At 38.7% G+C, this 12859-nt stretch overlaps 1 protein-coding gene across 3 annotated transcripts in view; it reads right to left on the bottom strand.

The window, feature by feature from the left end:
* The window catches only part of LOC124795017, a 237859-nt gene that overhangs the window by 129362 nt on the left and 95638 nt on the right, over positions 1-12859 (bottom strand). For all 3 annotated transcript variants that reach the window (XR_007016637.1, XM_047258782.1, XM_047258781.1), the window contains one exon: positions 1919-2035. Coding sequence is in view for 2 of the 3 variants with exons in the window: in XM_047258782.1 (XP_047114738.1) it covers positions 1919-2035 (117 nt within the window). In the remaining variant the exon portion in view is untranslated. The remainder of the gene's footprint in view (positions 1-1918; positions 2036-12859) is intronic.

The raw sequence follows: 12859 nt of genomic DNA on the forward strand, positions 1-12859 counted from the left end.
AAAGTCAGGCTCATACAGAAAAGTACCAATAATTTTTCCCCTCACGTACCATATGAATTTGGTATAGAAAGTGGGGGAGACTATACTGGGAGGCTATGTACACTCTGCTGCAAGCAGAGCTAGCAGAGTACATCCACATGTGTCTGGCTATGTTGGAGGCACTTTTTGGTGTGGAACAGATGGTAGCTATTAATGTGGAAGTACTGATGGTGAAATGAATGAGGAAGAAATTTCTGAGATTTAGGATAAATGAAGTTAAGTGTTATCAATGAAAAAGTTGACATATGAAAGTGTTATCTGGTTGATAATGGATTTGTATAGAATATTAGGCAGGTTTATGAATAAAATGAGTATTCCTTGCCAATGCAGAATCAATCACACTATTATCAGCCAACAGTCACCCGCATTAAGTGCATAAGTTAATTAATTCCATGTGTGTCCTAGGGAGAGTGATATAGCCTTCTCTGTTTATGTTGCACATTAATAACTTCTATGACCGTATTGATTTCAATCTGACTTTTTGCAGATGACAACAATCTTTGAGGAAATGCTGGATCAAATTTTGTCAATAATCAGTCAAATTTTGATAAATTTCAATCCTATACAAAGGCTAATGAATAGTTCTTAATGTAGTAAATCTAGAATTTTGTAATTCCTTATGAATAAAGATTGGCCATAAGATTACTGATTAATAATTACTACTCATAGCAATATATGGAGTAAAAATGTGTGGTGGTATGAAATGCAACAACCATACACTTTCAATTGTAAGTCATTAGAAAACTCCAGTTCGTCTATGAAAAGTATTTCTTATAAAAGATATGTATGGCTTCCAGTGGAATAACACTCAAAAATGCGGAATTCGTGTACAGGAGACATAAACCACATGAAAAGAAGGGCAGCACAACTGCTACTGGCTTAGTTGCCTCACAGGAGATTTGAGCATTTGCCTCATGGGGGAGTGTATCACCAATGTTGAAAATCTTAACTATCAGACAATCTACAAAAAATTTATATCTCACAACAAGTCACCTAGAACAACCCAAGAAAATTATTAAGGGTTGAATCCACAGATATTCCTCAGAACGCATCATGCCAAAACACACTACGAAAATAAAACAGGGCTAATAATAGCACAGATTCCATTTATGGATGGCAGAGAAAGAAACCATAATATATGGAGCGAGACAGAGTGTCCTCTCTTTTTCTTTGCAATGACACATCAAGCAAATGTAGAGAGAATTTGATACAGATCTAATAACCATACACTGTAAGCAGACATGTTTTAATAATAACCTAACTCTTGATGACGACAACTTAAAACTGAATCAACTTTAATTCCTGAACAAATTTTCCATGTAACACTTTAAAACAGCTGCTGCTAAAAACCTGAAATCCATCTATGACAAGTCTAGTAGGTAAGTCAGTCGTCATAAATTGAATGAAAAGACAAGTGAGAACAATCTTTTCTTATTTTGTGAAGAGTATGATGCTGAACATTTAGTGCTACAATGAAATCTCAACAACAGATAGAGCAAGCTTTTAACTCAGCATACTTGAAAATGAAAGTTTATCACAAAGAAGGGCAATAGCATAGTGTATCAATATGACAAAAAAAACAAATGTCCGTTGTTCCCACTTAGCACATGTCGTCCTACTTGATACCACTTTGTCAAATGGAGTATCAATGTTGCTACCCCAGAATAATCAGAGATGTTCACAAATAATCCAACAACTATGCATCAGCAGCCAACAACAATAACCACTAGATGGAGACAATCATTAAAATAATTTAACCAAATACAGTGCAAAATTTGGCCTGTTAATATACTAACTGAAAATATGGTTTGCATCTTTTCAGCCGGTAAAACACTGAAGTTTATTACTACAGGATCAAATTATTAGAATCTTACTATACCTGGCATGTGCATACTTGGATGATGCAGTTGTGTTGCCTGTTGAGGTTGCACAGACAACAACTGTATGACCTCCTGAAGCTCATCTTGGCTTGCCAATGAGCTCCGCCACACTGAATCTGGAATGCAAATTAAAAAATTGTTGCAACTGAAATGTTTTGGGAAATGTATTAAAAACACAATGCTCACTAATATAAATAATTAAAAAACAATGGCCTGTAAGAAACAATGAGTCAAGAATTATTGCTACAGGCTCCACTTCACCATGTGTTACTTACATCGCGCCAATGTTGTAGTCACAGAAAGAAGTCCTGGTGAAATAGCAAATGGGACCCTCAATGACTTTCACAGTGGGTCAAAATGTCATAACTTAACACAGACCTCAATGAAAGTAATCTCATTAACATAGCTCAGGAACACAATTCTGTCAACTTAAATGTATATAATAATTTCCTGTATCATTTTACAGGTATAAAATTGCCAACAATGAATAATGACTATCAGTTGAATGGAATGATGAACACACATTTTAAGAATGAGATTGTCTTCATCATGTTTCCACAGTTACATACTATGTACTCTCAGTCTTGAGCTATAGAATTGTAGAATTGTTTTTTGGGAATCATAGCCACAAAACATGTATTGAATTTTCAAACTACAAAGAGGACCATAAGGGGGAGGGAAAAAAAGGGGGGGGGAGGTGACTAGGTTCACTGTAAAGTGCTGCTTACAAAGTTACTGTTATACACATCAAGAAAAACATTAGTAAATATTAAAGTTACAGCTGTATCAACAATTATGGAGCAAGATATAACAAAGGAAAGTCCAGGATGGAGTACCAACAATATTATGAAAAAGGTAGATTGCTACTCTCTATATAGAAATGACACACTGAGTTTCAGACAGGCAAAGCGAAAAGACATTGAGCTTTCATCCAAATTCTTCTTCAGAAAAGAAAAAAAGGACAAGGACACACACACACACATTATGCATACATGACTGCTATCTCAAGATGCTGCAGCTACAATACAACTCTCATGTTGAATAACAGCAACAATAACAGCAACAATAAGGAGTAGGGTGGGGAAAGAGGAGGGGTGGGGAGAGAGAAGAGCACTGTCTGACAGAGTGTGCAGGAACTACATGGCAACATGATTAGACTGCCAATTGCAGCATTGGGAAGCTGTGGGGGAGAGGGGCAGGAGGGGAGAGGGTAAGGATCATTGGGCACATTGGCAGAAAGTAATGCACCATGGGGTGAGAGATCATGAACCGGAAGCATGTGATGGGACAGAGTGAGCAGAAACTGTTGAATGGAGGGTGTGGAGACAGTACATTACAGCAGGTTGAAGCTGGTATGATTTTGAGAGCAGAGTTTGTGTAGCAACAGTAATGCCCATCTGCACATTTCAGAAATCTGAAGATGGAGAGAAAGATCCAGATGGCCTAGGCTGTGAAGCAGCCATTGAAATCAAGCATGTTATGTTCAGCTGCATGTTATGCCACAGGATGGTCCACTTTGCTCTTGGCCATAGTTTGGCAGTGGCTGTTCAACCTGGTGGACAACTAATTGGTAGTCATACCAATAAAATATGCTGTGAAATGATTGCAGTAGAACTGATATATCACATGGCTGATTTCACAGGTGGCCTGGCCTCCGTCTTCCTCTCTCCTTCCCCCCCCCCCCCCCCCCCCCCCACTTCACAGCTTCCCAACACTGCAGCTGACAACCTTGTCTGCCTGCCATCTAGTCCCTGCACTCTCTTCAGACAGTACTCCTCTCCCTGCCCCCCCCCCCCCCCCCCCCCCCTCCTACCTGTCCTTGCTATTCCTCCGGCTTCCCCACACCACTCTGATTTCGTTCAATGTGAGAGTTGCATTATAGCTGCACGGCCCACAGACAGCAGTCATGTGTGGATGACGTATGTGTGACTGTGTATGTGTTTTCAATGTGTAACCGTCTCTTTGTTGCACCTGTCTGTAACCCAATGTGTCATGTTTATGATGAGCAGCTATCTATTCTTTTCACAATATCATGGAACAAGAGACATAACTTAAAAAATTTCATCATATAACTTTTTATTAGGGAATAAGTTTTACAGTAAATGGCACAATAAATAACTAAAACCAACATCCCTGTACTCACAAACACAGTTAAAGCTACAGTCTACTTTCACAATATTTCCCATTCATTCACACATTGTGGTCCGTAAACCATGTAATGAAGGAGAGCCTTCATTGACGTGAAACAAGTAAAATTATATATTAATAAGCAAGATGGGCATTGCAAGATACTTCTGTAAAGTATAACAACAACCAATTATGCCTAGTGCAAATCTACTTCTACCAATAATTATGAATATAGCTTTTGGGTTACTTTATGCAGAGTGTTTCACAAAGGAAGATTGGGTTTAATGTAATGACACATGTTTGAACCACCATCCCCTGAATATGAATCCAGTGTACTAATCACTGTGTCATCTTGCTCTATTGGTTGTTTCAGGAGAACTAGTGAACATTTTGGGAGATGGTAACATAGATTAATTCATCAAAGCATTCTACCAGATGTACCGGTATGAAATGAGCATTTTTTTGTGAAAATGAAACACTAATTTTTAATTGAAAAGTAAAAACATTTTATTCAATGTACTGACCATTGCTTTCTATACATTTTGACCACCGTTCTGGCAATTTGTGGAGACCACGCCAATAGAAATGTTCATCTTCTTTGTAGGAATCGAAGTGTTCCTCAGCCAATGTGTGTCCCATTGATGAAAACAAATGGTAGTCGGAAGGGGCCAAGTCTGGTGAATACGGCGGGTAGGGTAGCAGCTCCCAGCCAAGTGTTTTGATTGTATCCTTAACCAGTTTTGCTTTGTGTGCAGGTGCATTGTCGTGTAAAAAAATTACTTTGCCATGTCTTCTGGCCCATTCTGGTTTTTTTCGATCAATGCATAGTTCAAATTGATCATTTGTTGACTGTAGCGATTAGTATTCACAGTTTCAACCGGGTTTTAGGAGCTCATGATACACCACACCTTTCTGATCCCACCAAACACACAGCATTGTCTTCTTGCCAAATCGATCTGGTTTTGCAGTCGATGTTGATGGTTGTCCAAGATTAACCCACGATTTTTCCCGTTTAGGATTCTTAAAATAAATCTATTTTTCATTGCCAGTAACAATTCGATGCGAAGTTGATTTTCTTTCATGTCTTTGAAGCAAAATTTGATAAATGGTTTTTCGGTTTTCCATCTGCCTTTCATTCAATTCATGTGGCACCCATTTTCCACACTTTTGGATTTTTCCCATGGCTTTCAAACGGTCAGAAATTGTTTGTTATGCAACATTTAGCATTGCTGTCATTTGCTTCTGCCTCAAAGTATCATCTTCATCCAATATTGCTTGCAATTCGGCATCTTCGAACTTTTTTGGTGGTCTTCCACATTCTTCATTTCTTACATCAAAATCATTATTTCTGAACCATTGAAATCATCTTTTGCATGTTGCTTCAAATAGAGCATGATCACCATATGCCTCGACAAGCATTCGATGCGACTCTGCAGCACTTTTTTTCAAATGGAAAGAAAACATTAATGCTTACCGCAAATCATCACTTTCTGATACAAAATTCGACATTGTTAACACGATGAAACAAATGATGTTGTTTGTTCCATGACTTGATGTATACTAAATATCTTTGACAGATGTCATACCAACCAAACAAAAAAAAATTAAGACTCGTTCACAACAAATGTTCCCTATCGATACATTTGAGTCTTAATGCTCCATTTCATACTGGTACACCTGGTATATAACATGAGTCTAATTTTTAATAGTTACAGAGATGCAACAGTGTACAGAAATGAGTTTTTCAAGTGCTAGTATTCCAGTTGCTTTGGGTGTATTTATCGGCGATCAATTTTTGTTTTTAAGTTCAGTTGTGAGGTCGTACTTGAGATTATATAATTGAATTTCTGAACTGTTATTGTGATTGTGGCCAATTTTACTTAATATTTAGCATGCCACGTGTATTTACAAATGCTGAGTATGCCGATATGATATTGTGTACATATTTTGTAACGGAGATGCTGCAGCTGTATGCAGAGAACACGGTCAACTAGTACTAGATACAAGGTGTTTACTCATGTTTCACTGAACTGCACGGGGACTGGGCGTAGAGCCCAGAAGTCACATTTCTTCTGAATGTACATCAAACAAACACATTCAGAATTTCTACACGTACAATAATATGTTGGACATTACACATGCATGGCCTCTGCTCTGATTATTTGCCATAGATCAAATAGCTTCAAGAGGGAGATGATAGATGATTGGACTTTTGTTATTTGCTGATTGCAAATTGCTCAGTGCTCCCACTCATACTGTTTACTGATGAAGCTACTTTCACTCGTGACAGTCTCAATAACATCCGTAACTCAGACTGGTGTTCCAACAAAAACCCCACATGCCTTTGTAGAATCACATTTCAAGAACTCTTCTCTGTAAATGTTTGGTGTGGTATGACTGTATAAATTGATATGTGTCTGTCGTGCTGCCACAACATCTGTTATCTAGACTTTCTTAAAAACAAGCTTCTGCCATTACTGGATGGCATTCCTCTGTCTGAAGGATGCGTATGTTCCAGCAAGACACTGAAGTCATCTGGTGTCATCATCTAAACTGACAATCTGCAGAAGATGGATTCATAGGAATGACCTCATTTCTTGGACACCAAAATCCTCAGACCTTAAATCTTCATATTTTTGCCCGAGGTGTGGCTGACAGCTTAACTCTTCAAAGAAAAGTAAACAAAAAGTATGAGTTAATTGTTCAAATTGTGAAGAGTGCTACCCTCATAAAAGCGTGCCTGGGTGATATCAGTAGAGAAACAAATGGTTTTTTTCAAGGCAATTCGAAACTGCATTGAAGTCGTAAGTAAAATTTATGAAAACCAACTCTGAATTCAATCATTTGCATGTGCTTAATATCTTCTGTGGGTAGTTTGTTTTAGTTACTTTCAAACAGCTGTATCTAAGTAACCAATAAAATAGGACACATTTACATGTAATGTTTTATTTGAATTAGTCTGTATTAACATGCCCTGAAATATTTTGTGATCCTTCTGGAACATCTTGTATATTAAGACAAAAAAAAAAAACTGGCTACTATGAAAACAGGCAATGCACTCCCTCTAAAACTACTGAGCTGCCTAAATACTGGGATATCTTCCATCCAAGATTTGTGATGGACTATATAAAAGTTTAGTGGACAGACAAATGGGATTGCACGAAGCACATAACTGAAAGCGAGAAGAATGAACATATTCCCCCTGTCCACAAAAACTGTGAGTGAGCAGTGAGCACAGCAGGTAAAATGTGTGCAGAGACTGGTGACAAGATGTGAATGAAATGGTAACCAAAGAGTTGTGGCACGATCAGATAACAGAATTTGCATGTACAATCAGTGTAAAATCCAAGATGGAATAACAAGAATATTATGAACAGGATAAACTGCTACTCACCATATTGAGGTGACACTGAGCTGCAGACAGGCACAGCAAAATGATGACTATACATTTGAGCTTTCAGCCAAAAGGCCTTCTTTTAAAGTAGAAAATACACACACATACACACACATACACACACACACACACACACACACACACACACACACATGCGAACTGACCCTGGCTGCTGAGGCATGTGGTCAATGGTTTTACTACGGGAATTACATGGCAAAAGATCACACCTGCTGTCAAGTTTGGTCACCTACAAACCCTGCTACAGTGATCCCATCCCAGAAATCCAACAGGATCTCCTCAAATCCTTGCGTCCATCCCAGAACCTCCCCCCTAAGTCTCTCTCTCCTCATCCCTACCACCCCCCATATTCCTACCTTCTAGACGCCTCCTAAGTCCATAAACCCAACCATGCAGGATACCCCATTGTGGCTGATTACTATGCCCACTCGGAGAGAATCTATGCTCTCATGGACCAACACCTTCAGACTATTACGCAAAATGTACCCTTCTATACCAGCGACACCAACTGTTTTCTTCAACGACTCTCCACAGTTCCTGTTCCTTTACCATATAGTGCCCTGCTCATCACTACTGATGCCACCTCCCTCATGCATTACGTACCAAGAAGTCCCTTCCATACACCACAACCGCCCATGGCTATTGCATCTGTAGTAATTAGCAGTCCCTCTTAAAATATTTCAAGAGTCTAAATAAGGCCTACAGTTTGGCCACAATAACTTGACCATTTCACTAGTGCTACCAGAAGCAGAGAAAATTGGCACTACTTGGAAGAACTCAACGTGAAGCTGCCGCTAGATGCGAAGTATTACGGAAGGCTTGGTGTCCCCATGCAAGCAACATCTGTAAGCCCTTGCTGTGGTGTTTACATTAGAATAAAAACTTATTCAAGTTTACTTTTTCAAGTCATTGGGGCAAGTTTATTTCAGGAACCTGCTACAAGTACTTGTTGCAGAAGTGTAGTTATTCTTAAAAACCAAGAGCAGTTGCCACTGTTGTTGCTTTATTATTAATGAATAAAAATCATGATGACATACAAAAATAAAAAAAATAAGAAAATAACAGAAAAATACATTAGATGACATACTGATGTTAATAAGAGACACTATTCAATTATCTAAAATCAGAGAACTTCATTTTAATTAAAACCTATGAAGATGTCATATGCAAATTTCAAACATCTTTTGTCTTCATGTCTTCAGCTGATACATCTCTTGTCTATCGCATAATCAAATATTTGATAACAGTAAATAAAAAATGAGGCACAGTATGTCACCAAGAGACCGTGTTTTAATTACCTTCAAGTTTTGCAAGTAGTATTTACTATTTTTATAACAAATGTAATGCATTTATGTTTACAGTAGCATTAAAAAATCAGCTAAAATTTAAAGATGTCTGTATTATCATTCTACTTTATCTTCTTATGAAACAAATTGATTAGTAAATTCATTTCACACTTCCTTGACTGGTGGTGCCAGTTATGTGTGTTTAGTGGCTCCATTGGTACCTTTGTTTTGGCCCATCTGTCTTTGTCCCATTCTCTTTCTCGACACTGATATTTTTGCACCAGTATTGAACACAGCCTACTTTTCTAAGTTTTAGAAAAATTCTCACAAAATGAATAATTCAGCAATTACTTGCAATAAAGTTCAAGAAACTAGAAAGAATATCCATTCTGCAGTGGGTGGGTGCTGATTTGAAACTTCCTGACAGATCAAAACTGTGTTCCAGACCAGGACTCGAACCAGGGAACCCAGTCTAGTACACACTTTTAATTTGTCAGGAAGTTTCATGCAAGAAACTGTTTTCACTAGCTTGTGAACTTCTTGAAGTTGACAAACCTAGCAGACATCGACATGAGGGTGTGGGAGGGGGATTTCAGATATGGGAGTTCCTAATATTCCACCCAGTTCTGTGATTGTATGGATGTGTGTCATGCCACAGCAGGAAGTCTGGCATAATGCCTAATAAAAATGGTGTCATGATTACGATATCAGAATGGTTTCGAGACAGGCAAATAAATTGCAACGACTCTTACGCCATGAATAAAATTATTAAGAGCAGGGGCCACAAAGTAGTCCATTAACCACCCTGCAATTGCAATCTATATATCATAGAGTTGGTACAGACCAACATAAAACACAATTTCAGGAAGGAAGAACTCAACGTGAAGGAAAGAGTGCAGAATCCTGTTAATGCTGTTTTCCGTTCATTATTGCACATGACTGGCAAGGTTACAGCAAGAAACTGCAGCAGCTGCAGCAATAGTATTGGGCACAAAATGAAATAATGGAAACAGCCATCGAAGAAGTCATCAATATCATGCTCTGAAGTGGTGGTGATGATGATCTTGAATCAAACACAAATGACACTGATCTTTAGTGAACACCATTTTGACAATTCTTTCAGGCACAATTAATTGCCCTTTGTAAACATTATTGATGTGCTGTTTTTAATTAATGCAATGTGCAAACAGATTCCAAAAATCAGTTTTTGACTTTCGATTCACAAAGCTGTACAGTCATCTGCTTTCACTTATCATGATTTTCAGTAAATGAATAATACATAACTTGCAGGTATGTCAACGAATTAAATGAATTATGTGATTTTCGATCAGACGGAAGTGTCACTTAAGCGGGCAATATTTTCATTCATATTAGGTGCAAAATGCAGGTAGTGGTGCCAGCACTGCTACAAGCAGCCGATGCTACCATTCCCTCACCAGTCCTCTCCCCTTGGCAGCCATAATGTGGGGCTGTTCCCAACAGCCACTGCCCCAATCATCAACTTATCATGGACAAACTGCACACAGACCAAAATTACCTCCTAACAACATACAAAAACAGATCTCCATGCTTTGCCTCTTCAGTCATTTACCACTTTCCATATTCCCACCATCTGGCCACAACGGAGCACTACCCTTGTGACTCAATCTCAACTAGGACTGGAGCAACTGTATCATATTCTCTCCCAGGGTTTCAACTACCTCTCGCCATACCCTGAAATGAGGAATATCTTACCCACTACCTTTACCTATCCTCTCACAGTTGTATTCCTCCATCCAACAACAATCCTTATCCATCCCAACCACAGCCCTTCTCCCAAACCCTTGGATCACAGCTTATATCCCTACAACAGACCTAGATGCAAGACCTGTACCATACATCCCATCACCACCGCCTACTTCAGTCCAATCACAGGCACCTTTTATCCAGTCAAAGGCAAGGCTACCTGTGAAAGCCGTCATGTGATCTAAGAACTAAGTCACACCTCTATGCTGCTTTCTGCGTGGAAATAAGCTCGCTCTCCGCATGAACAGCCACCGTCCAACTGAGGCCAAGAGACAACTGTATCGTTCTGATGTTGAAATTGCTGCCCAACACAACAAGCTTCAGTTCAGTGACTGCTTGAAAACCTGCATCATCTGGATCCTTTATACCAACACCAACTTTTCTGAACTGTGCGGGTGGGAATGCTCCTTACAATATAGCCTGTGTTCCCATTACACCCTGGCCTCAATCTTTGCTAGTCCCCATCTTTCACCTACCTATCACCTTCCCTGCTCACTCTCCAGTACTACAAAGCTTTCTATTCCGTGAACACACCCCACTACTCTTTTTCATCTCCTCTACTTGTCTCCTTTCCCACTCCCTTGCACCCCCTCCCTCATCCCCCCCATCCCACTCTCTCAAACCTCCTGGCTGCACCTAGCACGCCTACCCTCTCCGCATCACATGTCTACATGCTCCTACAAGCACCACTACATTTTCATCCATCTGTACTCTGCTATACCGCCCTCACCCCATCTCAACCTCATGCTTACCCCTGCCACCCACAGATTGCTTCTCCTATCAGATGCTGTATGCAGTCTGGCCTCAGCAGCCAAAGACAGTGATCGTGCCTGTGTGTGTGTGTGTGTGTGTGTGTGTGTGTGGGGGGGGGGGGGGGGGGGGGGGGGTAGCGCATGTGTGCATTTTCTACTTTAGTGTTTTTGTTGTGCCTGCCTGTGACTCATCTTCTCCTCTATGTGGTGACTAGCTATGTATCCTTTGCACAATACTGTCACAATTTGGAGCCCCTTCCATATGAGGGTGTACTGAAAGCAATGCCTCTTATTTTTTTTCTTCAAAATTTTTAAATAAAACCAGCATCATTAATATTCTACATCTTTTTTTCTTCATGCCTACATATTTATTTCATAGTAGCTGAGCTCATCAACAGCAGCAATAGCCATATTATAAGGATGTCTAAGTTTCCATTAAAACAGTGTAAAATATTATTCAAATAATGTCATCACTGCTTTCAAGCTTCATGTTACATAGTATTAAGAATTCAGTCTTCTAACTCATAGTATTAAAAATTCAGCAGTTAAAGCCTGGACTTAGTCTTTGGCTGCAAGTTACCATCAAAGTCTGGGGCCAAAAGAACTATGCCTGACAAAATGTTCCATCACTGTACTAACACTAAAAAGGAAGGTTTACAATTTCTATATTGATAAGATATCTGTCATTCTATGGTGTCACTAGATTTTTTCATTTAATCTAGTTCTCTTCAAGTAAACTGTTCCCATAAGGGCTACTTGTCGCACTACTTGTTTGGTAGTTTAACACACGTTTGATGCGGTCCCTTAGTCACACAAGAATGAATCTTTTATAGTGATAACATCTTTCTTTTTAATATCTCTTTGATGACTTTTGCACTTTAAAACAGTTTGGCGTGTAGCTCAAAAGTTTTGCACTATGTGACAAATCAAGGTGGTGAACAGCCAACTAAAGGAAAAACACACAGAAAGACAAGTAGCATTTCACAGATAATTATTTAAATTAATACATAACAATTGCTTTTTTCAAAATAACACAAAATAACAATGGGTATGCACCTAAATCCAAAATTACTAGCACATCAACATTTGCTTCTTACAACTATTACAAAAACATAAAATATTGATATATTGTTACGAATTATATATGAACAGAAAGTAAGGATGACATTTAATAATCCTGTGAGTCACAGTCACAATTCATCATTTTTATACATAACTAGTTCACAGTTACAAATGACTTTAGTCCCAGTAAATGTGTATTTTGAAGAATACTGCACATATTTCATCACATTTTTAAACTGAAGAACAGAATACTAATAATGTGATAATGACTGTAACTGAACAATGTTTTGTGGTGGTGCACTTGGAACTATAGTGTTCTGCTCATGTTAATTTTATGTAGCAATATACTGGAAAACAACTTTCACTGATGTAAACTTGTTGGACTATGTCAGAAGTAAATATGTCACACCAGGTTCAGTCTGAAGTACATGCCATTTTTAGTCAGGGTAGGGTGAAAATATGGTTCAGATGATCCAGAAATTTTATGAACTGGTACAGTATGTAGTAGTAGTTTTT

This window comes from Schistocerca piceifrons, chromosome 4 (genome assembly GCF_021461385.2).
Source record: "Schistocerca piceifrons isolate TAMUIC-IGC-003096 chromosome 4, iqSchPice1.1, whole genome shotgun sequence".
NCBI lineage: Eukaryota > Metazoa > Arthropoda > Insecta > Orthoptera > Acrididae > Schistocerca > Schistocerca piceifrons.